Below are 25415 nucleotides of genomic sequence, written 5' to 3' on the forward strand. Positions count from 1 at the left end.
AGCAATTTTAAAACGGATGAGGGCGTAATCCCTGACAATACTGGGATTATCTCTTTAAATGACCTTTATCTTGCCATGAGGCATGGAGCACTTTTCAACTCCACTATCCCGAGTCCGGTTCGATTACAGCTAGAATGCCCATTTATAATCACCAGGATATACATAGACTGTTAAGCTGCAGGGAGGTTATGTATTCAAAATGGAAGATAAGATGCCCTCAAGGCATTTTGCAGAAATGCAAGCAGTCTAATAACAGGGGTGGGACAATTTGAACAAAGATAGTCCAAAATTAGACAAAATAATCATAGCTGTCATTTAATAGCTTCTTTTTAAATAAATATTCAAAGGCTGAAGATAATCTTTTACTATGCCTATCATTACAAGCATCACACATTTTAAATCTGATTTTTAGCCTTAGTTGTTTTGGATTATTACAGATATTTGGGACAAGCACGTTTGGAAAGTAAGGAAGGAATCTTTCATCTCAACAGTTGAGTTTTTCATTGCAAGGCTCACAAATAATCAAAGGGATGGCTGCACTCTTTTAGAAAGATTTATAGAGGGTCCTGCGAAATGATGGACGAGTGCATCATCTCCCGTCTTTGTTTGCTGGGATTTCTGCCTCATCAAAGGTGTTATATTTCCCCTATGAAACTGAAAGGGAGAGTAAGCACTGCTTTGGTTCAGATAATTGGAGCCATGGGACCTGCTACAGTAATGGGAAACAGAGGCTACAATGTTGACTATATCTCATAGCTAAACATTCTTCCATATGACCACTTTTGCTCTTGTTGGCTTGAAGTAAACAAACTCATTGTTTGCTACTGTTTTCTCTTGCTGTTTACTACGTGTGAGGATTTATGTCTTTAATCTCTACAAAGATGCTCATATAACATGCTGTTCATTTATTCATGTTTCTCTGTTTTGCATTTCTATAGTGTACATTTGTTTTTTCTTCAGTATAAGATACTCTATTCTCTGATTTACGCAACTAACCAGCTTGAAGATTTTTTCATTTCAAAGCTGAAGTGTTCAGTAATGAATCTTAAAAACATGAAACCTTTGCTACTTTGTAAAAAGCATGTAGCTATATCCGTTTTATTACATCTGGTTAAATAAAACTCTTGAATAGGAGAAATCTTAACTTTGAGTTACATCCTTGATGAATTTTTTAACAGTAAGCATTGTTCATTCACTGTGTGTATTGCAGAGATAACAGAAAAAGTATTTCTGGGAGTTGTCTTTGACCTTAGAGAGTACTGAGCTTAATTCAACCATGTCTGCAACACTTTATTATCACTTTATTGTTTGCAAAATTCACTGTATAATTTTGAAAATTGCTAAGCACCAAAGATCATATTAACATATTCACATTGTGTGTTGAGTGGAAGAACATCTCAACTTGAAAGTGAACTTACCAAATAAGTGGGTGCTTTTCAAATTACAGACGGGGAGCAGCACAATGATGAATTATTGCACCACATCAAATTAAAAAAGAAAGTACCCAACATTTTCAATGTTGAGATAATAAATAGCCCGGGTGCCTGATTATTTTAAAGGGATGATGAGTGATTCATACTGCGATATGCTGCAGAAGAAAGGCGTATGATTAAACAGTCCAAAACCTTTTAAATAGTATGTAGTATGAAAAACAATTTAGCTTAAAATATTCCTCTTCAGTAAAGGGGACGGTCTAAGGTGGTGGTTTAATTCAGCAATCACAGGTTTGAAAAGTGCAGAAAAACTTTTAGCACTGTCTCTTTCTTGCTGAACACCTGATATCTACGTTGTTCTTACATCCATGTTATTCATTTATAGCACTGCAATGGTCAAAGAAAGTGATTGGTATAAAGATATAAAAGGACATAATCAGTATTTTAATGACATACAATTGTCACTTATTAACAAAAATGTAGACGCACAAAATGCAATATGTAGTCAATGATTTATGACAAGCGAGTCTGTCTTAAAAAAAATAAATAAATAGGACATCCTGTACTGTATGTGCTATTTTCATCCACATTTTAATACAATACATACTGTATATGATGAGATTTTTTATCCACTGCTTTTTGTTTCAGTAGTAAATCAAAGCACGCCATTAAAGATTGATACTGATAGGTACAAAAACACTTTATTATTACTGTATTAATAAAATCATGAATTACTCAGATAATACAGTTGATTTCCATATAGTATGTACAAGCACTCACACTGGAGTATATGGTGGGTGTATTATTTCCTTTCCAGTCATCATGCAAAACGTCTGCTTGCTGTAAAAACCTTTACTTTCACATTTAGGTCAGTTTTATTGTCCCATATTTGGCTTTTCAGTACCAGGGAAGCTGAATTTGAAAGGATTTTAAATAGACTGCTTCAACTGGAGCCTGGGTTAGGTCCACTGGGCTCACTAACAGAACCTCTGTGCACACGTCCAGAATACCCACAATATTCGCCGATGAATGATCCATCCTCATCGAATTCTCCCCCACCTTCGGCGTAGTCCACCAGGCTGTCTCTGCTAATGCCGTCCACGTTCATGTCATCACCGTTCAAGGAACCCAAGCTGCCGCCCTTCAGTGGCCTCTCTTCGCTGTCACTACCATCAACAGAGAATGATGGCATGGGTCAGCGGCGCAGTGAATAAACAAACACACTGGATAGTACATCAGACCACTGTTCAGAAGCAACACGCATGACCTTCAGTGGCTGTTTTTGACACACAAAGCAAACACATGCAGTATTTTTGCACATAATCAAAAGCTACACAGATTCACAGGGTGCATATACAGTGCATAGAGACCGTTAAATGCAAGGCTGTGCTAACAGACACACACACACTCCCAATCACAAAGCAACTTCTTATGGTCTCAATACATCACTACGGGTGGTAAGCAGGGGTGGATGCGGCGGCTGCACAGCAGGAATGGGAGCACTGGGGAGGCGGGAAGGGCTTGCTACAATCACTTCGCTAATTGCTAATTGCCAAGGCTTCAGGACCAAAGGCAATTTCAAATCTCTTTAGAGACAGCGATGGAAATTGCCTGAGTGCAGTGAGAAAGAAGACGAGTGGGAGGTGTGTGTGTGTGTTTTGCGCGCGTGTGTGTAAGTGGAGGTGAGGTGGGGTGACTTGAACCGAGAAAGGCAGAAGAAATGGGGAGGCAGAGGTGGGGCATATGCAATCCCAGACAAACAGCCTGTCATTCCTGGTATTCCCAAGGGGCCCACACGCAGGCTGAGAAGATTAGATGCCAATTTAAGGCTGGGCAACTGGCCAAGTTGCAGGTGTCTCACTACAAGACGCAGGGTCACCTCAAAACACAGAGGATATTTCTCCTCCCTGTCCCCTTTTCTAATTCACTAAACCACCCGTGTTTGGCAACACCTCTCTCTCCTTCGGTTTAGTATTCATAACGCAGAGCGTCTGCATTCGGAGACGACGCTCAGGTGGCTGGTATATGATAGCGCCGTTTGAGGTGTACTGTAGTTGACACCTTGAGTAGCACTGAGCAGCATTTCAGCGCTGAGACGTGGTTCAAGCTAAGATTACAAATGGGGTCTCCTTCACGGGGATTTTTAATAACCAATCTTATCTATCCTATTTCATGAGGCCGTTTACCATGCAAGTCACGTAGGGTCCACATTTCAACTCTTATCAAACCTTCTTTCTCTGACGACTCTAGAGCGCTGAAGATAAGTGGCTGTTATCTAAGAGCAGTGGAATGCCACAGCCGCTGCAGCCCTCCCACAGTGACTTTGAATACGGTGATAAAATGGGGCTGAGTGCTTTTGAGCCCCAGCTTATTCAAGACCTTGTTCAGGATCCAGCTCAGAGTCAGCTGTTGCAGTGGGAAGGTTTTCTGTCAGCCATCATCCGGCAAAAGGTAATTAAATTTGCCTTGCCATGGGCCCATACTAACTTGGTTTTGGGCGGCACAGAAACTTCAGGTGTAAGGTAGATTTTCACCCGTTTGCACAGAAAGTTGTTTTGATTTTACTGAAAAGGTGCGTGGAGGAAAACCTCCCCCTGCACACAAAAATATGAGAAGATGAGAGGTTACGATGAGAAAGAATGAGCTGAATTGAGCAAACAGATCAACTATCTGAGAAACAAGATGTTGGCTAACTGCCTACTCCAGCTGTACTCGCAGTGGACAGAGGTATAAGGCGGTGGAGGTCTGTCTCCAAAGAGAAATTGTCTGAAGCATAATTACCACTTGTCAGCTCCCCAGACACGTGGCATACTAGTGGGAGGTCTATTGCCTTCAGAGATTCAAAGGGCACAGGAGAGCCCTGTATGCAGCTCTAAAGCCTGGAAAACAACATCATAGTGAGTCTAAGGACACTCTGGGGGGACAGTGGGCAGAACAGCCTCATGAAACCAACCCATGAGAGGCATTTTAAACAGATAGCTGCAGCCAAACATCAGCACCAACTCATATTACTATAGCTTCTCCCGCCTGACGAGCTCCAAAGCTCTAATGTTTTCTAAAATCTAAATCTTTGTATATATAACGCCGTGAGAAATCACAATATAAATTTGTAAACCTGAAACCACGTTGTACTGTTTGTTAGGTTTCAGTACAATTTGTTTAATATCATTAATTGACCATCACGTGATTTTACTGGAAGTCAGTATATAATGATGTTACTGTACATTATAGACCAGCACATCCCAAGTCCTCAAGTAGTGTTAAACTTCACAGAAAACAATAACTAAACACTTCACAGCAATTATTGAGTCACTGATATTAATAGACAATGCCATCAATCCACATATAGCTAGTCATTTAAAAGTACAGGACAGTAAAAACCTGCTCATTACAGCTTCAAGCTATATAATCATTAACAGGATTAGAGACACTAGACTGTTTTTTTTTCTGTTTAACAGAATTATAGTCTTGGCAAGAATCACAAGAATGCAATTGGCAGCGACCACACAATTGTGAGTAATCGTGTTCTGACTAATATGATGACGAGCAGAATCAAAACAGACAAAAGGGGCTATTTTAGGTGATTTCTGTTGCGTGTGCACAAACAAACAAGCCATTGTCACACAGTTGCTGCACCGCTGTCAAGCAAAATAGGATTCAGTCGATTTCCCCTAAACTGTCACCGAAGCACCTAAACAAAGCAAACAATGGAAATTCAACGGTTATTATAAAGTACAACAGCTGTCTGCTTTGGGCAAAAGTGTCCGCTTTATCCACCCTTTTGCCAAGGTTGTACGTGTCTTATTGAAGATAGAACAGTTTCCATCAGCAATTAACGTTCATCTATAATCAGTCTGAACAGCTGCAGTGGGCGATTCCTCTATTGGAAAAAAGATGTGTGACCTCTACTGAATTTCAATGAGTACATCCAAATTCACCAGTGAATCAGTGTATAACCAGAAATGTACAGCCGTCAAATTTTCAGAAACAGATTTGCAATCGAAATAAGCTCAAGTCTCTTCAAAAGACATCTTTCTGTGTGAGTTGTATCTAAACCGCTAGTGGATCCACAGGCTTAAGTAGCACTGCAGCTGTTGCCTTAATTGAAAAAGTCAATTAACTACCAACAGACTTTTTGATCTCTGTCGTTTCTTTCAAGTAAAGACTGTGTGAGTGCCAAAATTCAAAGAACAAGTGTCCTGTTTTGAGTGCACGATTCCAGTCGGCTTGTGTGCAGATGTTTTTTTTGAGGAGTTTCAGGTGTACATAATGTGAGTCAGCAATATAGATATTACACAGAAGGCAGCATTTCGAAGCAGACATCGTTTCACATCAAATAGGAAGCACTGTATGTGACCTCAGCGAAGGCAGACCTGACAAGAAACGAGCAGCATACAAGAATGCATCAACACGTAGTCACACACAACACGAAAATAACTTACTGATCCCTACAGGAGGCTCACTCACACACAAATACATGCAAACAACTGGAATCTAAGGATAAGTAAAGGCACATTTGGCAATTGCAACTAACGGGGGAACAAAGCTTAAGCTGAGCGTCACTCTTAACTACGCCGTGTGATTACCTAGCCTGTTAAATGCTGAGAACAGTGGCTTCTAGGCTGATCCTGGTAAAGCTCATGAACGCAAGGTTTGCTTTTGAAATGGGAGAGAAAGACATCACCGTGACACATAACATTGGGTTTTAAATAAAATATTTAACGTATTATTGTTACATTAATGTTTCAACAACACAATGCATCTAAAAGACATATAGAAATGTAGTTTCCTCAGCACACTTTTTGCACTGTGGCTTCCCTCTGCAGAGCAGGAGCACAGCTCACCTGTATTCACAGAAGGTGTCATCATTCATTCCTTGTGACTCCACGTCAGGGTGGAGGTCCTCCTTCTCTTTCACTGTAGAGGAACAGGACAGATGCATTTGTCACAGTCAGATAACTACAGTATAAGCGCTGATGGCTTTAACATTTTTCAACAGGAAATAACACAAACAGCATTTTGTTGGTTTTTCAACCTCAGTGATTTTCTGTCAGGTGATGTTTGGAAACTAGAGCAAGGCCACAATTCCACATTCATTTCTGGTGTACAAGCAACAAATCATCTGTCTTACATCACCTGCGAGTACGAGTATCCATAGCTGAAAAAGCTTTTGAAAACACCAACATATGACTTTGTAAACTTTATGTGAAATCTGTCAACTGAAAGTGCTACGAGTCAGTTCTTTGTGTAAATATGCTTTAAAAATACCAGTTGCAGAGAGACAAAAGATGGGTTTAATAAAAACAGCTGGATGGGCTAGGGGGAATCCAAAGAATCTGATGAAATATTCAGTGCTTCATGTCAAAAGCTACTGCAGGCAAGGAAGTGGAGTTGTGGGGAGAAGAAGGGGAAGCTTGTTGAGAGGAACAAAACCAGGGAGACAGTTCGCAGGTAGGTACCACTGCAAGACTTGCTGAATTTTGCTCTTATACTAAGCAGCAAAAAGGTACAGCGGCAAGAAAATTAGATGAACCTTTTGGAATTTCATGGTTTTCTGCAATAATTTGTCATAAAATGTGATCTGATCTTCATCTAAGTCAAGAGTATTAACAAATATAATGTCCCTGAAATAATAATAACACATACGAGAACAACCATAAAAACCTCATAGTGCTAAAAAGTATGTGAACCCATTGAATGTTGACCTCAAAAAAGCTAATTCTTCTGGATAATGTGAGAATGTCTGTATGACAGCTGAAACTTTGTAGATGAACCAAAACACACAACAGAATGGCTTTAGAAAGACAACATCTGCCTTTTTGAGTGGTGGAGTCAGAGCCCAGACCTCAACTCAATAGAGATGCTATACATTGATTAGTTATTAATTTCAAGGGTTCACATACTTCTTTTACCACCACTATGAGGTTTTTATGGTTGTTCCCAATGAAGACATGACAGATCAGAGTTTCTATTGTGTTATTATTTTAGGCACATTATATTTGACAAGTTAATGCAGAAAACCATGAAATTCCAAAGGGTTCACATACTTTTTCTTGCCACCGCATAAATGTAGAGACAAGGAGGTTTGCACAGGTTACAGGTGGGGAGGAGGTGGACAAACACAGACTGTTAAACTGCACTAGATATAAGTATGTAATGTGAGGGTCATTTGAGGGATAATGATTCGATTTGAAAGGATTGGCATGCTTTGGTGTCCAACATGCTGGCATAATGCATTTCCAAACAGGGTTGAGGTCACAGTTGAGGGCCATTGTGCATTTTTTTCAGGAAGTCAACCAAAGTAACATTATTTTAGGTTTCAAATAACAGCATTATGGCTACAGAATAGCTTGTGCCATTTAAACAGAGATAATTAAAATGAATCTTACCAAATGAGACTGATTCAGCTTCTATCTTCTACATGTACTGTGAATTTCAATTTTGGTTCACTTCCTGTCATGCAAAATGACAAGGTGGCCCAACCATGGTCAAAGACTAACTGACCTTTTTCCATGGAGAACATGTCTTGTCGCTGGGAGGGCGGCGGCGTACCTGCATACTTGCCACCTTTGTTTTTTTGCACAAAGCAGGCAATGAGCGCAATAAGGGTGAGGAGTGCCACAGCACACATGGTCCCAATGAACCATCCGTGGGTTGAAAAGTCCCTCTTCAGACCTACCGCACCTGAGAACAAAAACAGCAAAGAGACACAATGGTCATGTTTAAAACACTGATAAAGTATCACACTCCCCTCATGCACTCTTCACATGTTTACCTTTGAGGAAGCAAACGAAACAGGTGGACAGACCAAACTCACAGTGACCACAGTGAACACCAACGTGTTAATGATGCGTGTACTGCCGCACGTTAGCACCTAATCACTAAACTCTACCGACTGCAACACCTTTCTCTCCTCTCACCTTTGACTTGAGTCTGGATAACGTCTTCGAAAATGCTAGCATTATCAAGCAACCTCTTGGCAATGAGGCGTACGGTGTACATCGTCCCGGGTTTGAGCCCATCAACTATGTGGAAACTCTGAGAAGTGTTTACAGCCTCTGAAATCTGCCAGTTATCATCACCTAAACAGCCAAGCACAAGCAGTTCACAAGCAGCGAGTCCACGCCAATGGAAAAGAAAGATGGGATGAGTTTTTGCCAGGTAATGAATGGTTCTTACATTATAAACTCTATTTGTTGTACTAAATATAACTTTTATATATACTGAATAACTTAATACATTTTGCAGGCAGTCATGAAAATGATGCAGACATAAGGCTTAGACATATATTTTTAGATGTTCATATAAAACCTTCCCTGTTGCACCTAAACATGACGCCACCTAAAATTGCTATCAGTGTTTGGCAAGGTGGGGACAGGAAAAGTAGCTTACGGTTATTCCTATAAGCCACATAAAGCTGTGAGTCCTGCTGCTCTTCTCTGGCAGTCCAGCTGATTTTGGCAAAGGTGTCACTCACATAACAGCTTATGTTCAACAGGGCTGGAACTGATAAAGAGAAGAAATAGGGGGGAGGAAAATCGGGACGAAAAGGAAAACACAGACAGCCACAGAAAGAAGGAGAAAGAAGGCAGGAAAAGAGGATTAGCAGAGGCAAATAAGATCCCCCCGCAGCTTGAGAACAGTGCAGCTAGCAGAAAACCCTTCAACACGACAGTTCAAAAGGCAACGCTGGGCCCCAGACTTAATTGAGTGGAGCTGGATTTGGGCTCATAAAGGGTCGATATAGAGATCGTGGGCAGGAGTGACATCTAGTCTTCACTCTCTCTTAAGCAAAGCTGGCATTTCCAGAAGCCCCCCCCCCCCACCGTGAGCAGATATCAGAATATACACTGAAGCAACTCCATGTCTCACATCTCATTGTTAGCTGAATGTTCAGGTGTCGAGATGAGATCATATCATTGGCTGTGTGAGTGTGAGCTATACCTAAAGGGGGATGAGTAGTATTGTCTGTGATAGAGCTGGGAAAGGAGAGAGAGCAGTTGTGCCCTGAAATGAAAGAGAAGCTTCAGATGTTAGATCCCTGCTACAACACTGTCAGGTCTAATATTCTATATCGCGCAACAAGCAAGTTTTATAGACTACACGGAGGCAGCATTGTTATAGAGCAACCAGGGGAACTGGATTAATGGGAGTAACTGTGCAAGAACAGCGCAAGTGGAAGTAAACACACTATAACTGCAGCAGGGATTGGGTCTCTCCACAAAGAAATGCTTCATCTTACATGAACAGGTATCCAGGCATCACCTAAACTGCAGTACATTGGTATATTGTATTTTGAAGGACAAGCTTTTGCTGGGCCTACGGCCAGTTAATCACTACAGTACCACATCTACGGTTTTGCAGAACTACACCGTGGCTTCTACTGTATGTTAGAAAGCAACTGCAGCAGCCGACAATGATACATACGAGCCACAGTTGGAGTCGGGGACACATCTTCAAAAGGGATAAAAGGAAAATCAAATACAGCAAAAGATTACAGAGATATGGAAAACCAGCTGGAAATTGTGCAGAGCAACGACAATCACACACACTCGCACTCACTCACTCAGAGATTTGTAGTTATGCATGATCTATAATGCATGTTCACACACAAATAAACATACACATATTCCACATTATATCCATCAGCAAGTATACCACAAAGTGAACAAAGAAGGGAGAGGCAGGAATATATTCGAAATATATTCGGGTGCTTTTGTTTAACAAGTGCATACCACTGCACCAGCGTGCAGGAACAGCCCCGGCCTTGTCTGAATGCATGCCGTTAGGCTGTTGATCCTAAAAATCGAATCTGTGGTCCAAATGTTTTATTAGCTATGGCGCGCACATGTAATTATTTCTCACATTGTCTAGTGTGAATGTTGGGCACCCCTACCTGAACTTACATTCAAAAGCTTGGTGGTTGTTGAGACCTTTTGTGCAGTCAAGCACACCTCCACTGTATTTGGAGCGCGGCTGCTGCAACAGCCTGTTCTGCTCTGATCGCTGAATCCTGAGCTGATTGGAGTGAACTTGAAGTCGGCCCCCTTAATTATTATGTTTCTAACTAAACTTTTTAGTTAGAACAGTAAGTTTTAACAGTAGGTTCAAGCAATTAGCAAATTTGTTGGCAATAACAACTTGGGTGTTCAAAACTCTGTGCCGGGGAGCAAATAATTTAATCTCTGGAGGAGCGGGTTATTTTTGTATGACTTTAGAGGTAGCTGCTCCTCTGTGTTTTTTTTTTTTTTTTTTGTCTCGTTTGTAACCCGATTTATGTCTGCTGCTTTGTTATCTCATGAGACCCGATGGAGAAAAACAGATACTGTTCTCTGTTTGTCACACTCTTTTGCTATGACTGTTAGCTGTTCTCTCTCAGTTTTTCCCGCTCCTCTTTCCCAAAGATGTATCACCCCATCCCTCTGTGTTTTTTGTCTGTGTCTTCTTGCTTCAGCTGCTCTCTCTACAAGCCTTTGAAACAAAGACATGTGGCCGCACACATGCACATAACCTACGGTGTATAGTTTGTTCTTCTGGTATGTCAGTCTGTAACTTTTAGAATAGACTGCAGACTACATGGCAATAAGCAGAGCTCAGTCACAAAGGTGAAATCTAGACAGAACACCTCAGTGCCGGGGCTTAATGATTGACATGAATTCATGCTTTTCACTGTCACTCCATCAGTCCCCATTAATGTCTCTAATTCACTGTGCCCCGGCGTCATGCCTTTGGCGTCCATAACTCTGCTCGGCTGCATTGTGCCTAACGTGCCCTGAGGACAGCACTCCGAAACCGAATCATTTTATCTCCCCGCTGAGCCGTTACTCAACCGTCTTTACAAACAATGCATCTAATGGCTCTCAGGCTGGACATCCACCTACAAGATACAGAGCCTCTCTCAAAGGAAATATAAAAGCCAGGGAGGAATGAATGACTTTTATTAGAACATTCAGAGATAGTCAAGAGCTATTTTCTCTTGCTGACTTACTTTTTTATTTATTATATTTTATTCAATTTTATTTCTTCCAGGAACTTTGAAATGTCACTAAATTCTAGCATGCACTTCTAGTGTTACTGCTGAAATTAATACCGGCCAAATGCAACTGAGCTGAGCTGTGGCAGGTAATGGTAACAAATTGAAAGAGTCAGAATCTCCACGGCTTTAATTTAGGGGAACTACATTTTTTTTAAAACTTCAAACATGGGAGAAAAACAGCACCAGAGATCCAACAGCAGAGGTTTTGTCCTCTGGATTTATCAGCTCATTAATTCAGAGTGAGACCAGCTCTGCGGCTGATAAAGATGATACGGTACCTTGAGCAACAACCAGATCAACACTCAAGGTCGTATAGAGGTCGTGTGACAGAACATCACCATAACTTATCAACTCTATTCGAGCAGGAGATCATGTGGAGTCAGTGGAAAGAAAATGCAGAGCTGAGCTATAGCTGGATGTCTTCTTCATGAGGAGCATATAAGATGACCCATTTCTCCGAGACAGTCAGAAATACAACAATGATATTTTAAAAATACAACATGGCCAACAGCGGTGCTAGCTAAATATAACAATTGCTGTATCCATCCTTAAAAAAACAAACCTGTACAAGAAGATTCTGTTGACTGTATCAAACCTGCCACGTACCAGAAAGATACTTGAAAAATACTGATGCTCTGATTTTGAGTGTGTACAATACCACAGAGATGCAGGTAACATGTAATTATACATTTCTTTGAAAACCAAATACATAAAATACCTTGATCTTGTTCCTTAGGCAAAAACTAGATAATATCTTTTTAACCTTGAATTGTAGAACCAGCAAATAAAATCAGAAATTATACTTAAAACTGTCTTCGAATCCAAGGTAAGCTCTAAATCACACATCAGCAGTGACCAAAATAGCATCCTTTCATCCAATCAAGTGTATGTGTAGGGCAACATGTCAGTCGATGTGATGGATACTGCCAAGGTACAGGTTCTCCCAAGTTAACGAGATAATGCAAAGCCAATTCACGCTTTCTTCTCAAGACTCTCTCTTTATAAGGGTTTTAGAGGATTAAAAGTAGTCATAGTTCTGCTGCTAGACTTCAAAACAATATTTAAAAAAAAGGAAGAACAGCTGCCTCGGCTCCCTGTGTCCTTTAAATTTCTTTTCTTTTTATTTATTTATTTTGTGTGTGTCTGTGTGTTCTGGAGCGAACTAAAGTGCAGACTGTTGCTTTTTACTATTGGTATTTTGTTGTCCACGACCACTGTGTGAAACCTTGAGATGCACATTTTTACATGAGGAAGAGCACTCAGAAGGATACTGGTGAGGACATTTCACTGGGACTTTTTAAATTAGCAGCTGTGCTGTGCGTATTACATTACTAATCTTACGTCGTCCTTGTTCTGCCATTTTCTTGTTTCCATTCTCACAGTCACTTTTAGTTGTCCACAACTTTTTTAATGAGGGAACTTGACTTAATATGACCTTCACATTAAAGCCAAGGCAAATCTGTCACATTACCCAAGCAAAACTAATTTCATCCACTCACTTTCTGGGGTGATGGTGTTACTCTCCTGGGCCAGCAGAGGTCCACAACCTGCTTGGGTGCAGGCGCTGATGTGGAATCGGTAGAGGCTGCCCTCCTTCAAGCCCTGAAGCTGCCACTGGGTGGTGTCAGCCCCAGTGATGTTCTTCACCTGAGAGTCAACTATCTCTAGTGAGGTCTCATTAACTATAGATGAAGGAGAAAGATGTCAGGTCAGTTCAGGAGGCGTGAGAGAGTCTTCACCAGATACACGCCGATAAAGTCGTCACTGTTGGTTCACGCTGTATGTTAGTGGAACACAGCTATAATAAGGGTCAATGGCCAAGGGAGGGGAAGATGAAGAGATGTCATGCTAGCTCATGCAGAGAAGTGAATGTAGCAGATACATGTCATGACAGGTGAGCTGAGGAGGAATACATTAGGAAGAAAGGCGAGAGAAGATGAAAAGGAAGTGATAGAGAACTCAAGTGTGGGGGAGGAGCGGGTAAACAAGCTGCGATGGATGAAAACAGGAGAGGAAAAATAAGAAAAGCGTGAGAAGGAGTAAAGTGGATGAATGGAAAGAGAGAAAGAAGAGGTGAAAAGGCAGAAGAAGCAAATTAGAAGAGTAGCAATCACAAGCAGCATAATGTATCACCAAACATGCATTATAGATCAAAGTACATTATATGGGCAGGCTGTAGAAAGCATTGCACTTCTCCTGAAACCCCTTTGTTGATGTCATTATTGCACCAATATCGAAATGCAGGTGAGAGTGGAATACGTGCCAGACCTGCTGTGCTGCTTCAAGAAAATTTCCATTTGTTGGCTGCACAGGAACACATGTATATTTTCCATAGCTCGTGAACACGTAAGCAGCGGATTATTTGATGACTAATTACACAGCTGTTTCATGACTCAATGGGGTGTGCAGACGGCGCATATAGTGAGAATTCACAGAAACTGAAAATTTGAATCATGCTTGAGCTATGTGATGAATCAATTCAACTGTAAAACCTTCAACGCCCACAGACTGTATTGTGTGGGAATATCTGTGTAAAGTCTGACATCTGATACGGGAAAAAGCAGAAAGGAGAGGGGGACAGAGTGTATTGAAGAGCTGGCCAGACTCCGTGGGTGCTGGTGGAGGCGGCAAAGAGCTGTCTCTGCCTTCACATTTTACACAAAAGACTTCAGAAATGTCAGCCAACGAGAGTGTAGGCTTTGAAAACAGAGAGAGCGTAATGAAAGCCCCTCACTCACTTGTTCACCCTAAGTGTATAAAGGGTGATTTTTACAAGGTAAATGCTACAGACTGATAAATACCAAAGAATTTCGAAGATAGGGCACAAACAGCAGTGGCTTCAATTATCCTTTTAGAGGAGGACCTGTAGTCCAGAGGGATACGAGATAAGAAATAAAGTCAAACCAAATCTAAAGTGTCCTCTACATATGAGCTGCTGCAGACCACTGTGCAGTGTTCAGTGTTGAATAGTGCCATCTAGTGTCTTACGTGGTAACAGCAGAGAGGAGAGGAAATGTTATCAGGTTTTTTAAATGGGAGTTAAAAAAACGCGTATGTGTGTTTAAGGTAAACTGTAACGTCCTAGATGCACTCCACACTTCCTGCCCTCTGATCTGGACATTTCTCACCTACGCTGCTGAGTCACCCACAACACCTCACACAGCAGATAAAGCCGCAGGATTCAGCGAAAGAGAAATGTAATAATGGAAAACCTTGCAACACCAAAGGTCTTACACTGTGTGAGTCGGTGAGAAGATACTGTAGTAAAACAACACTGTGTGTACATACTGAGGTGGTACTGCAGGAGATAACCAGTGAGGATGCCATTCGTCTCCAGCGGGGGTCCCCATACCAGCAGGATGGACTCTTTCTGAGCGTTGGAGGCAGTCAGTATGGGCACCTGTCCAGGAACTGTGAAAATAAGGGTGATTTTAATGCATCTATCATAGCGTTTCTCTAGCTGCTTGTTATTTACTTGGTGTTTGAGTTCCAGTTTTAGTGATTTTATTTTTAGAGCTTAATCATGACAGTCATGTCCACATAAGTTAATATTCCTTCTCCTTCATATTCTTCTCATGTCAAGTGTCTTTTCATGCTTGATGTTGTTCTTTGTATGTAGCTTTGTTGAGAGCTCAGTGTATCTTTATTTTTTCTTATTTTTTTATCCCTTTTTATTTGTTAAACAGATGAAAAACACAATGATGTCAACATACTGCTTGACAGTTTTCCTGATTTTTAAGCAGCTTTGTCATTTTGCACGGCCACAACACTGTTTTCATGAAAAGCTTCATCAGCCTGCCTTTGATGATTTTTTTTTTTTTTTACTACCTTAAGGAAAAATCCGGTACTGTGGTTATTTTATTTAAACATACCCTCCAGACATACTGTATGCTGAGATTCCAATATGAATTTAAACTTATACTCTATACTCTAATATGTTTTTCCCACAAAAACTTCAATTACCCAGTTATCTAATCATCTTGTCATTCTCTATCCTATAAATATGCTAATGTTTTTCATTTCTTAAGTTTTACCACTGGACACATTATCTCCTAAAAAGCCTTTTCTTTTGCGTGTGTGCACTGGACATTTCTATTTCCTGCTTCACGTGAAGTGAGTTGCATATTGGATCATAATTGGTTCCTAAACTAATTCCCGGTGAGTACAGAGATTGTTTCCCATCTTAGCAGGTGAATGTCAAAACAGCCTCCTGGTGTCAAAGTCTGCACATACATCATTCTGCAGAGTGGAACGCAAACATCCAAGTGTCAAAATTAAGTTTTAAGTGGAATTAAGGGTAAGGTTCAAGCGTGCTTTTGTTCAAATTTGTTGCCTCAATGCATAAGTGAATGCAAATGTTTACAAGGCTATGGATGTATCTTTCTGCAAACTTTATTTCTTAAATTTTTTATCAAGAAGAAACAATATGTTGCGTGTATCATTGCCAACACCTCACCTCCCTCTGGAGTGCTGAAGGTGACTGGGTCACTGCTGGGCCCATTTCCCTTCTTGTTGAAAACGTTGACAGTCAGGCTGTACTCTGAGAAAGGTTCAAGGCCAGGCACAATGGCATGAGTCCTCTTCCCAGGGAAGGACAGGGACTGGCGCTCATCTAAAACCTTGTTGGGATTCAGCAGATTCCGCTTCCTTATCCAGTGCACCTGTTACGTGGAAGAAATTGACGATGATGAGGAACCAGCCGGAACACAGACGGGTGGAGGAGACATCCAGTAAGACAGATCAGTGAAACAGAAAAGTCATGCCTAGTTTCACATGTAACGAGGCAGAGATCTGAAATCCGACATCACGTATTAACTGTGACTCTGAAATGTAGCTTTTACCTGCAGCTGTGGGTTGACGGGTTACTATTTCACACAGTCACAGCGTCACTCGGTTAATCACTTTACTGCCCCCATACTTTTAATGATAATACTTTGACTGAGAAAAGTTATAAATGTTCAAAAAATGCATATTTTATAGACTTTTTTATGAACTTTTTAATGATAATCTTGTAAACTTGAGCTGTTATTGTGACAACAAATGGCAGTGTCACCATTAATGACCTGTTCAAATCTACACAGCCTACCCGAATTATTTAGCCATTATTACAGTGGTTTCTGCATTAATTTGTCACAAAATGTGATCTGATCTTCATCTAAGTCAAGAGTATTAACAAATATAATGTCCCTGAAATAATCACACAAATTAATTCAGTCCTTTCATGTCTTTATTGAGAACAATCATAAAAACCTCATTGTGCTAGACCACTTTGGCAGAAATAAGCTCAACCAGTCACTTCCTGTGACTTTTTCCACTTTGAAGTTTTTATGATTTTTATCAATAAAGACATGAAGAATCAGAATTTGTATTTATTTATTTTGTTATTACATTAGTTTTTGTTAATACTCTTGACTTAGGTGAAGATCAGATTACATTTTATGAGAAATTAAAGCAAAAAACATGAAATTCCAAAAGGTTCACATACTTTATCTTGTCACTGTATAATACAAAAGCAATCATTTAACATATTTAGATCAGGGCTGCGATTTAGGCAAAATGTCCTTGCTAAGTAATTGAGTTTGAGAATGTCTGGGTGCAGTATCGCACCAGAAACTACTAAACAGACTCAGTGTTATAAAATTAAGAACTATTAGTGCATTTCTGTCTCAGATCTATCCTGCTGAGAAAGAGATTGTTTGCACAGTGATTAAAAAGAGATGTTATAAAAGACAAAATAGAGGAGGTGAGTAGTGTCTGTGTCCTGGGAATCAGTCTTTGGTTATATTACTCTGAAATTAGCTGAAAAGGGTACCAGGTAAAATGGGTAAAGGACTTTAAACTTCAAAGTTAACCTTCCTTGAATCTTGAAGCAGTTTTATCAGCAGTAGCCTGCTTTATTATTTGATTACAATAAAAACTCAAATATAAGAAATACTCGGTATATGATTTTATAGGAATCTCTACAGGTACTTACATTTTGCCCCTATATTTATATTATATCAATTAGTTATTGTGTAAAATGACTGCATTATGAAACACTGTGCTCTAAAGTCACTTCTATATAGTTGAGTTCTTTTAAGTTTCTAGTTTCACAACTTAGAAAAAAAAAAGAATAAAAAAAGAAAGAATAAAAGCAGCTTCAGGACAAACGTACATTGTGGCCTCCTAGATGACCTCTTACTGTGGCAGGTGGAACAGGGGTCCAGCTAACTCTCAGCACAGTGCTGTTGATCACTTCCACTGCAACATCCCGTGGTGCTGTGGTGGGAACTGAAGGACACAGAGAGCAACATCAGGAATACAGATAAACAGCAAACAACAGGCCACCTTTCCAGAGACTCATAAACAAAGACAGAAAATTAACAGAATAAAAAGCTCACAGAGATAATAAGCAAAACAATAAAATAAAGCAGTTGGACAGAAGCAGCCTAATTAGATGGTCTAAGGTGTTGTTTAAGCAAAAGAAGATATTCTCTCATTTTAGATTGTGTGGAAGTCGGTTGTTGCTGGTTAAGGAGGTAAATAAGCACCGGTGCTGCATAAATCAGCATAAAGTTGCACGTACACACTCAGCTGGACCCCAGATAAAGCTGCTTACTTGGTAAAACCTGTTTTTTCTTTTCTCACTAGGGGAAAATACAACACAAGGCATGAGCTTAAAATGCTCTAAATATTATTTGCTCTACATGTACTGGTGGTAGGAAATGATAAAAGCACAGGAGACATTACAGAGGGGAGCAGCTATTGTGCCTCAGCTGGCCTACAGAGCAAAGTGTGTCGTGATCTGTCAAATATCCCACAGCGTCTGAGACAGAAGTGGAAATTTGACATCCTTACCGACCCACACAGGTTATTTGCCACCTGCAGGATTAAAAAATGTTGGTTTTTTTTCTATCAGAGGGGAGGGAAAGTGACTACTGCAAACCTGCACGGGGGTTAAATTGATGGGTAAATGGAAAAAAGGAGAGAACTTAACCTGACACATTTTCTCGCAGACAATGCCAAAAGAAAACTGGAGACGTGGAAAAAGTGCAAAAACAAACAAAAAAAAAAAAACAGTGGAGTTAGAAAAAAGTGACAAGTAAAACAACATCTAGATGTTCTGATACAACTTCAGGGTATGTTTTATTAAAACAGCTCATAGGATATAAATACATCATCATAGCGAAATTATGGATTTAAAAAAGTAAAGATGTGGACAAGTAGAGTACAAGAAATAATAAGTCTAGCACTCACCATCTTCTCCAGAGTAACCTGTCACAGGTTTAGGTTCTGGTCCCCAGCCATGGCTGTTCCTGCTCTGAATTTTGATCTCATACGGGACAAAAGTGGCCGTGTTTTCCACAACAAGGGAGTGTCTTTTAACCAGGTCCTCCTTCCAGTCGTCGTCTACCCCCAGTTTGCGGTAGCTCACCTTGTACTCAAGGCCCGGGCCGTTGTGTTCTATAGGCAGCAGCGGCTGCAAAAGGAGAAAATGATTTGACTTTTAAATTCTTAGAAATGCTTTCGTACTGTAATGATTTCCAGTGGACAATCTTATACATGGATTTGTTTAAAATAATTATCTCACCTCCCAGCTAATGTGCATTTGATGAGGAAGATGACCTTGAATTTTGATGAATTTTGGGTTCCTGTCAGGAGCTTTGGAGAATATTGTAATCATATTATTACAAATGAAAATACGACAATGTTAATCACACTATGTTCAACTTTTACTGCTACAGTGTTTTCCATTAATATTGTCAACTTCTGCTTTTAGCAGTCTTTTACTGCTTAAATGTCTGCCCATGCTAAAACTGGACTTTGGGATGCTTTCAATACAAAAGATTAGTCACACCAACCTATTGCTACAAAGTCTTCTGGCCAAAGGCTGACCTCCTTGCACATTTAAAAAGAAATGTGAAATCTTTGCATGCTTTCATGATGTTCAGATAGCCACAGCGAAAAAAAAAAGTTAATTAAAGGCAGTGAGTCTTACCAGCGGGGGGTGTTTTGTATCTCTCCGTTGGCTCACTAGGGGGTCCAGGCCCAACAGAATTGACAGCATACACTCTGAACTGATAGTTAAGATGCCCATGTAGCGCCAGCTCGGCTGTTGCTTGGTTACCAGAAACGTTTTGTAGCTGCCTCCACCTGCCAGGCTCCCATTGGCTCTCCTCATACTCCACTATAAATTCTGTGCTCACGGAGGAGACGTACATATTTAGTCACCATCATAAAGCTGATAGTCACAATAGCTGAGAAAGCATGCACCACACACTCTTCGTTTGTTTCATTGTTGATAGAATATATACACCTTTTAGCTCCCAGACTTTTTATCTCAGAGTTTGATGAGAAGCTCAAAACCATGTCTCTGCACTAAGTACGAAGTTGGAGTAATGGAGCAATTATAGTAGATTATAGGGAGATAGGATACAGCCTGTGTCTCCCTCTTGGTTAAACAGCACAATGTTAATTGGTAAACATGTATTTTGCACATTATAAGAGCCATCAATATAATCAGAAAAGAGATGGCCTTGCAACTAACATCTTTTGCTCTAAGATGTTTGATTAAAGAAACTACACATTACAGTCTCACAAAGGCTCCTTCTTCTAGCAGGCCTAGTCTAATTTCTGATCAGAGATAGGCATATCAAGGGTAATACACATTACAAGTGCACAACTCCAATTTCTACCTTCAGTAAGTTCCAAAAATAAATAAGTCCCTTTTTGAAGCACAAATGAGAAACAGCTTCCCTGCCAGGCTCCTCAGCACTTCACAGCTATTTACAGCCAGCTCTTGTTAATGAACTTTAACATTTAGTTAGAATTCAACAGTGATTACAGCAACAGAATCTGTTAATTTGTTAATTCTCATTTTCAAAACAAAGGAGACGTGACAACATTCAGTCATCTACAATAGCTAAATTAGAACTGGATCAAAAAACAACTATAATCCATTTTTAACAGCAGTCAGAAGACTCTAGGTAACATAGTTCAACATCAGAGCCCAATAATTAATTAATATGAGCTAATTTCTGTAACTACACTACTGTATATTACATTAATTTAATTAGAATTATTGTGTAATTTCAAACTAACATTTATATGATTATGTAGACTGGAAACTGAAGTGTGAGGACACTACAGTATATGTGATGTCTAAAAATGTTATTTCTCTGTTGCATTGTTTAGTACCACCACCTCTAACACTCTCATACTCAGAGAAACTAAAGAGTGTAGAGAATTCAGGTTCTACATAAACTTCTACCTGTGACAGAGCTGTTGTGATCGCTCCCGGGTACCCAAGACAGGGAGATATTCCTCGGACTCTGAAGTTCAGAAATCACCAAATTCTTTGGCGCATCGGGAACATCTGCAACCCAGAATTCAAACGGCAACATTCGGTGTTCAGTAGCAGCTGTTAATGAAATAACCAACATATCTAGACAATATCTTACCCAAAACTGTGAGAAATAAAGTAGCGTTGTCCTCATCCAGATCTGTTCTAGCAATGCATGTGTACCGTCCTTGATCACTCAGGTTAACATTCATAATCTGCAGCATCTCGTTGTCCACCAAGTATCTGAACATTAAGATAATGAAACATGAAACTATTTAGTATGTATAGATATTCTGCACATTAACTAGCTAACTAATAACCAGATAAACTTCTTAGTGGAGGTAACTAATCAATTGATCAAGCAGATAATAGAAATCCCTGGACAAAATCCTGTGCGTCTGACTTTCTGCGCTTGTTTGTATTAATTAGGATTAGAAACTAATCTTTAGTAGTCTTTATTTTCTTTAGCATTGTATATATTATACAGATAAAGACACTGAAAGGAACCATCTTCAACACAGACACAACTGAAAACTAGTGGAGAAACTGTCAAACTCCTGCTGCCTACCTGGAATTTTCTCCAAGGGAAAGCAGGATCTCCTCTCCATCCTTCCTCCACACTACCTCAAAGCTGCTCTGCAGGCTTTTATCATACTCCGGCTGGCACCTCAACTGAGCTGTGCTCCCACTGACGATCTGCACATCCTGAAGTGGATGCACTATTCTTGTAGGGTCTTAAGAGAAAACACAAGGTGTAGGTCATGAAATCTCCATGAAGAAATGTGGACATTTCATTAACTAACAGAGGTTCAGTCCATCCCTCATTAACAGATAACTGTATGCAGTGAGTAGTACTGCTGCTTACGGACAGCAGTAACCATGTCTCTGTACCTTTCACATCCAGCACAGCTGTGACAGTTGAGTTACCCTCCGTGTTAAAGGCAACACACACATATTTCCCAATGTCATTTTTTTCGGCGCTGTTAATTTTCAATGATCCGTTCTGAAGAGGGAAAAATCGCTCGCCCGTGACGGTTTCTGCAGTCTCACCTTTGACCCTAGAAGAGAAGTTTTCACACCTTATATAGAGTGCATGTGCAAGTATACTTGACAGCAGAAGAGGGAATCATAGTTTGGTTAATTAAGGTGACAATTTCCTATAAAGTCAGCCAGATTTCTTCGATTTGTGACGTTTATCAGGCCTATTTAATTTAAGGTTTTATCTTAAGAGCTTCAGTAAATCAAATTGTTTTTGAAAGAACAGTTTAGTAGATTGTCAAGCAGGTTTGAATTACTGTACAGTATCATTTAAATCAAAGTAAAACATGCATAGGCTTGTTGATTCAATTTAAGGAGAACATCTAATCTAATGGAATCAGAAGTACAATCCTAATGTTCTGAGGGTGTTTTGTCATGGGCTGTCTGAGATCCAATTTCTCTTTTGTAGCAGAGCTGCAGTGGTACGTAATAGGATTTAATTAGACCAGTTTCAAGGAATGGAAGACGATTATCTTATTAAACAGGCTAAGTGTCAGCATCAGACTATATCATGCAAACACTTCAAGCAGTGCTGGATTAATAGCATGACTCACTGTGGTGATACTGTATGTGTAAGTTTACGGCATTAATACCCGCAAACTGCCCAGAACAGGCTAGTACAGGACATATTGCAGATGAAGTATGATTTCTAATTTTGTTAGTAATCACTTACCAATAGACGGTCGATGGTGGAGAGCTGAAAACCCTGCAGTTCAGGATGATGTCTCCTCCTTCTATTACCGCATACTGTTGGTAGTCCATCGTTAGCATCAGAGGAGCCGTCTCTAAAAGCAATGAGAAAAAAAAGAGATTACAGATTACAGCTGCCAAAATGCTAAGAAATACATTTTTTTATTTCATAAATGGGGACACAAAGAAATAAATACTGTATATCAGAATCGTATCATGCATCACTTCTTGGAACTACTTCACAAAAAATTAAAAAAGGGAAAACCTCTCTCAGAATGTCAATGACAGTTGTAAATTGTAAATAACCAGTGTAATAGCTACACTTTGTCCTCGCTGCCTGTGCTAGGCTAGATGTCTCATTTTAATACTCACTCATAACCAAGATGTTAACATTGGCCAGAATACTTCCGTGATTGTTGGAAGCTTCACATTGATAGACAGCGCTGTCCTCTGGTGTGGCGTTATGGATCACCACCGTGTCATCAAGCACTCGTCTGTTGTTCCCGGAGTCATCTGACAACAAAACACAGGCTGAATAACTACACAACCAAAAAACAACCAACCAGTTCTTAAGCCTGACAGCGATTCAAGTTTTATAAATACGAGAAGTTGTGCGCTCCTGGTGCCAAGTGGCAAAAGATGCACAAAAGCACAGCTAGAATTATTCCCACTCACCTCTGAGAAGTTCTCCATTCCTCCTCCATGTTATGTCTGGTGCTGGTTTCCCACTGACCGAGCACTTGATGTGGACATCAGACCCAGTCACAGCGAGCTGGCTCTGAGGAGGCTCTGGCAGCCACTTTGGCGGCTCTGGAGGACGTTAAGGAGAGCTGTGCTAGTCAAAACAACTGGCATACATGTGTGATCAGCTTCCTCTTTACAAAGGCATGATTAAGTGCTGATGTCTGACCCACCTTCCACTATCACGTCAAAGTAGTGTGCAGCCTCTCCAGCAGAGTTGCTGGCTATGCACATGTACTTCCCCTGATCGCTTGCTTCTATATCAGTGATGGTCAGCAGCTTTTCAAACTTGTACATTTTTGTCCGCGAAGGCAACATGTCTCCCATTTTCATCCATTTTATCGTGGGGGTGGGGCTACAACATGAAACAACTAATAATGCAGCTGATAATGAATTGGATAATGGATAATGACTAGAGCCCATATACATACAATCCCTCTGATATGCACTCCAGCTGCAAATCCTCTCCCTTCAAGAGCACCTTCTCTGTCTGGACACCAGAGGGCAGCAGCAGGCCAGGCTTTCTCACTGGGGGGGCTTCCGCTTTATTAAACGCAGAGAGCAGATTTCCTCACTCACATGCAGAATTTAAATTAATGGTCACTCAATCTCCACTGAAGATGTGAGCATGCTCAAGTGCTGTGGCACCTGCTATCTTTTAATACTGTCAATACTTTGATGTGGAAATGTCACTCACTGGCATCACTCCTGTCATCGGAGTTGTTGTCAGATTTCCCTGGAACAGAAACGTAACAGTGTGAGAACAATGCTGTTGTGGGTGAGGATGCTCAGTCTTTACCGCCATGTGTTGCTCAATCCAGTTCCACAACAGGAACATGACAAGACAAGCACCGCATTTCTTGGCACATGATAAAGAAATATCTAAAATAGTTGTACCTGAAATAATATGCAAATAATTTCTGTTTCTCTGACAGCTTTGTTTTTATTAGATACCACATTGTCATATTAGGGATGTGCTACTGTTGTCATACACTGACTATTTTATATACGTACAGCTCTTGACTACGACAGCCATGGCGGATTTCTGGACAATAGTGCGTATTCTGGAGAAGGCAGCATGGCAACAGTAATCCGGACGACTGTCTTTCTGTAAGGCATTAGAGAAGTACAGGTTGCCATCAATGCCCATGGAAACCCTCTCATTCTGCTCAATGTGCTGGAGATCTGGAAGAGAACATATTGGTATGAAAAGGTGCTATAAATGTAAACAAGATCTGCATCCAATGTCAACCTATGTTTCTGATTGTAGCTGGTACAAAGACATTAACTGATTCTTCACACGGATTCTCAAAGATTCCTGTCACATCGCACTTGAGCTAAAGATTCTCTAATGCACAGAGAGCAATCATTTTACAGCTCATTCCCACGGACGCAGAGCACACTGTCCTTTGACGTGTGTGCACTTTTAAGACGAGACATATTGATCTAACTCATATCAAGTTTCACGCATCTGCTGTTGTGACAATCCCTGGAAATATAAATGTGTGAAACTAAGACTAAAAAACTAAACTAAAGCAACAAATGGACCCGATCGCTCTTATCCATTCTGTCCGATGTCTGTGGAGCCCCAGTTGTCAGAGCACCAAAAACCTCCTGTTGTGTTTTGTTGTGTGTTTTTTTCTGACATTAGTCTGATTTGTTGGAAGCACTTGAGAGCCTCTCAGGAGATTGGACAGAAAACTTATTGACAAAGCACTTCAGACAGAACGGAGGTGACCTTTTACGCAGTAAATAACTTCATTTCTGCGAGACTGCTGTGAAGTAAACTTGTGGTTCTTATTGCAAACTTGTGGGTCTCAAGTGAGTACCTTTACTTAACTGTCTTTATTGTCACTGCTAACATCAGTGCTACTTGCCTTTTCTGATGCTACATCTTTTTCATCTGTGAGGTGCTTCAGGTAGAGATGACGCAGACAGACCTATACATTAGCTGCACTATTCCACTGTGGAACATAATGCAGTTTGTAATTTTCCACCTTCACCTTGTGCTGCTACTTTCCAAGTGACCAGAGAAGTGAAAGAAACATAAGTTAAACTTCTATCCTATGCTCTCTGTTCACCTGTGAGCAAAACAGGGGGACAGACTGTCCAGCCATGCATACTGCTATCCTGATTTGCAAGATCAATATGTGTG

The 25415-nt window shown here is 40.4% G+C and overlaps 1 protein-coding gene across 9 annotated transcripts in view; it reads right to left on the reverse strand.

Annotated features, from left to right (window-relative positions):
• Window positions 1–1284: 1284 nt before the first annotated feature.
• The window catches only part of LOC113167001 (neural cell adhesion molecule L1-like protein), a 39910-nt gene continuing 15779 nt past the window's right edge, over window positions 1285–25415 (reverse strand). For 6 of the 9 annotated variants that reach the window (XM_026367300.1, XM_026367302.1, XM_026367299.1 and 3 more), the window contains exons 6-26: window positions 24275–24445; window positions 23958–23996; window positions 23692–23803; window positions 23434–23615; window positions 23195–23329; window positions 22892–23032; window positions 22503–22614; window positions 21683–21849; window positions 21360–21525; window positions 20910–21034; window positions 20720–20824; window positions 19448–19645; window positions 19040–19110; window positions 18706–18928; window positions 17624–17739; window positions 15926–16130; window positions 14758–14880; window positions 12969–13151; window positions 7938–8117; window positions 6278–6350; window positions 1285–2599 (exon numbers count right to left, since the gene is read on the reverse strand). In XM_026367300.1, the coding sequence (XP_026223085.1) occupies window positions 2377–2599; window positions 6278–6350; window positions 7938–8117; window positions 12969–13151; window positions 14758–14880; window positions 15926–16130; window positions 17624–17739; window positions 18706–18928; window positions 19040–19110; window positions 19448–19645; window positions 20720–20824; window positions 20910–21034; window positions 21360–21525; window positions 21683–21849; window positions 22503–22614; window positions 22892–23032; window positions 23195–23329; window positions 23434–23615; window positions 23692–23803; window positions 23958–23996; window positions 24275–24445 (3050 nt within the window). In that variant the 3' untranslated portion in view covers window positions 1285–2376. Of the gene's footprint in view, window positions 2600–6019; window positions 6090–6277; window positions 6351–7937; window positions 8118–8337; window positions 8516–8825; window positions 8940–12968; window positions 13152–14757; window positions 14881–15925; window positions 16131–17623; window positions 17740–18705; window positions 18929–19039; window positions 19111–19447; window positions 19646–20719; window positions 20825–20909; window positions 21035–21359; window positions 21526–21682; window positions 21850–22502; window positions 22615–22891; window positions 23033–23194; window positions 23330–23433; window positions 23616–23691; window positions 23804–23957; window positions 23997–24274; window positions 24446–25415 lie in introns of all 9 variants that reach the window. The other 3 variants (XM_026367307.1, XM_026367304.1, XM_026367305.1) reach the window with 3 other exon arrangements.

Source organism: Anabas testudineus, chromosome 7, assembly GCF_900324465.2.
Source record: "Anabas testudineus chromosome 7, fAnaTes1.2, whole genome shotgun sequence".
Taxonomy (NCBI): Eukaryota; Metazoa; Chordata; class Actinopteri; order Anabantiformes; family Anabantidae; genus Anabas; species Anabas testudineus.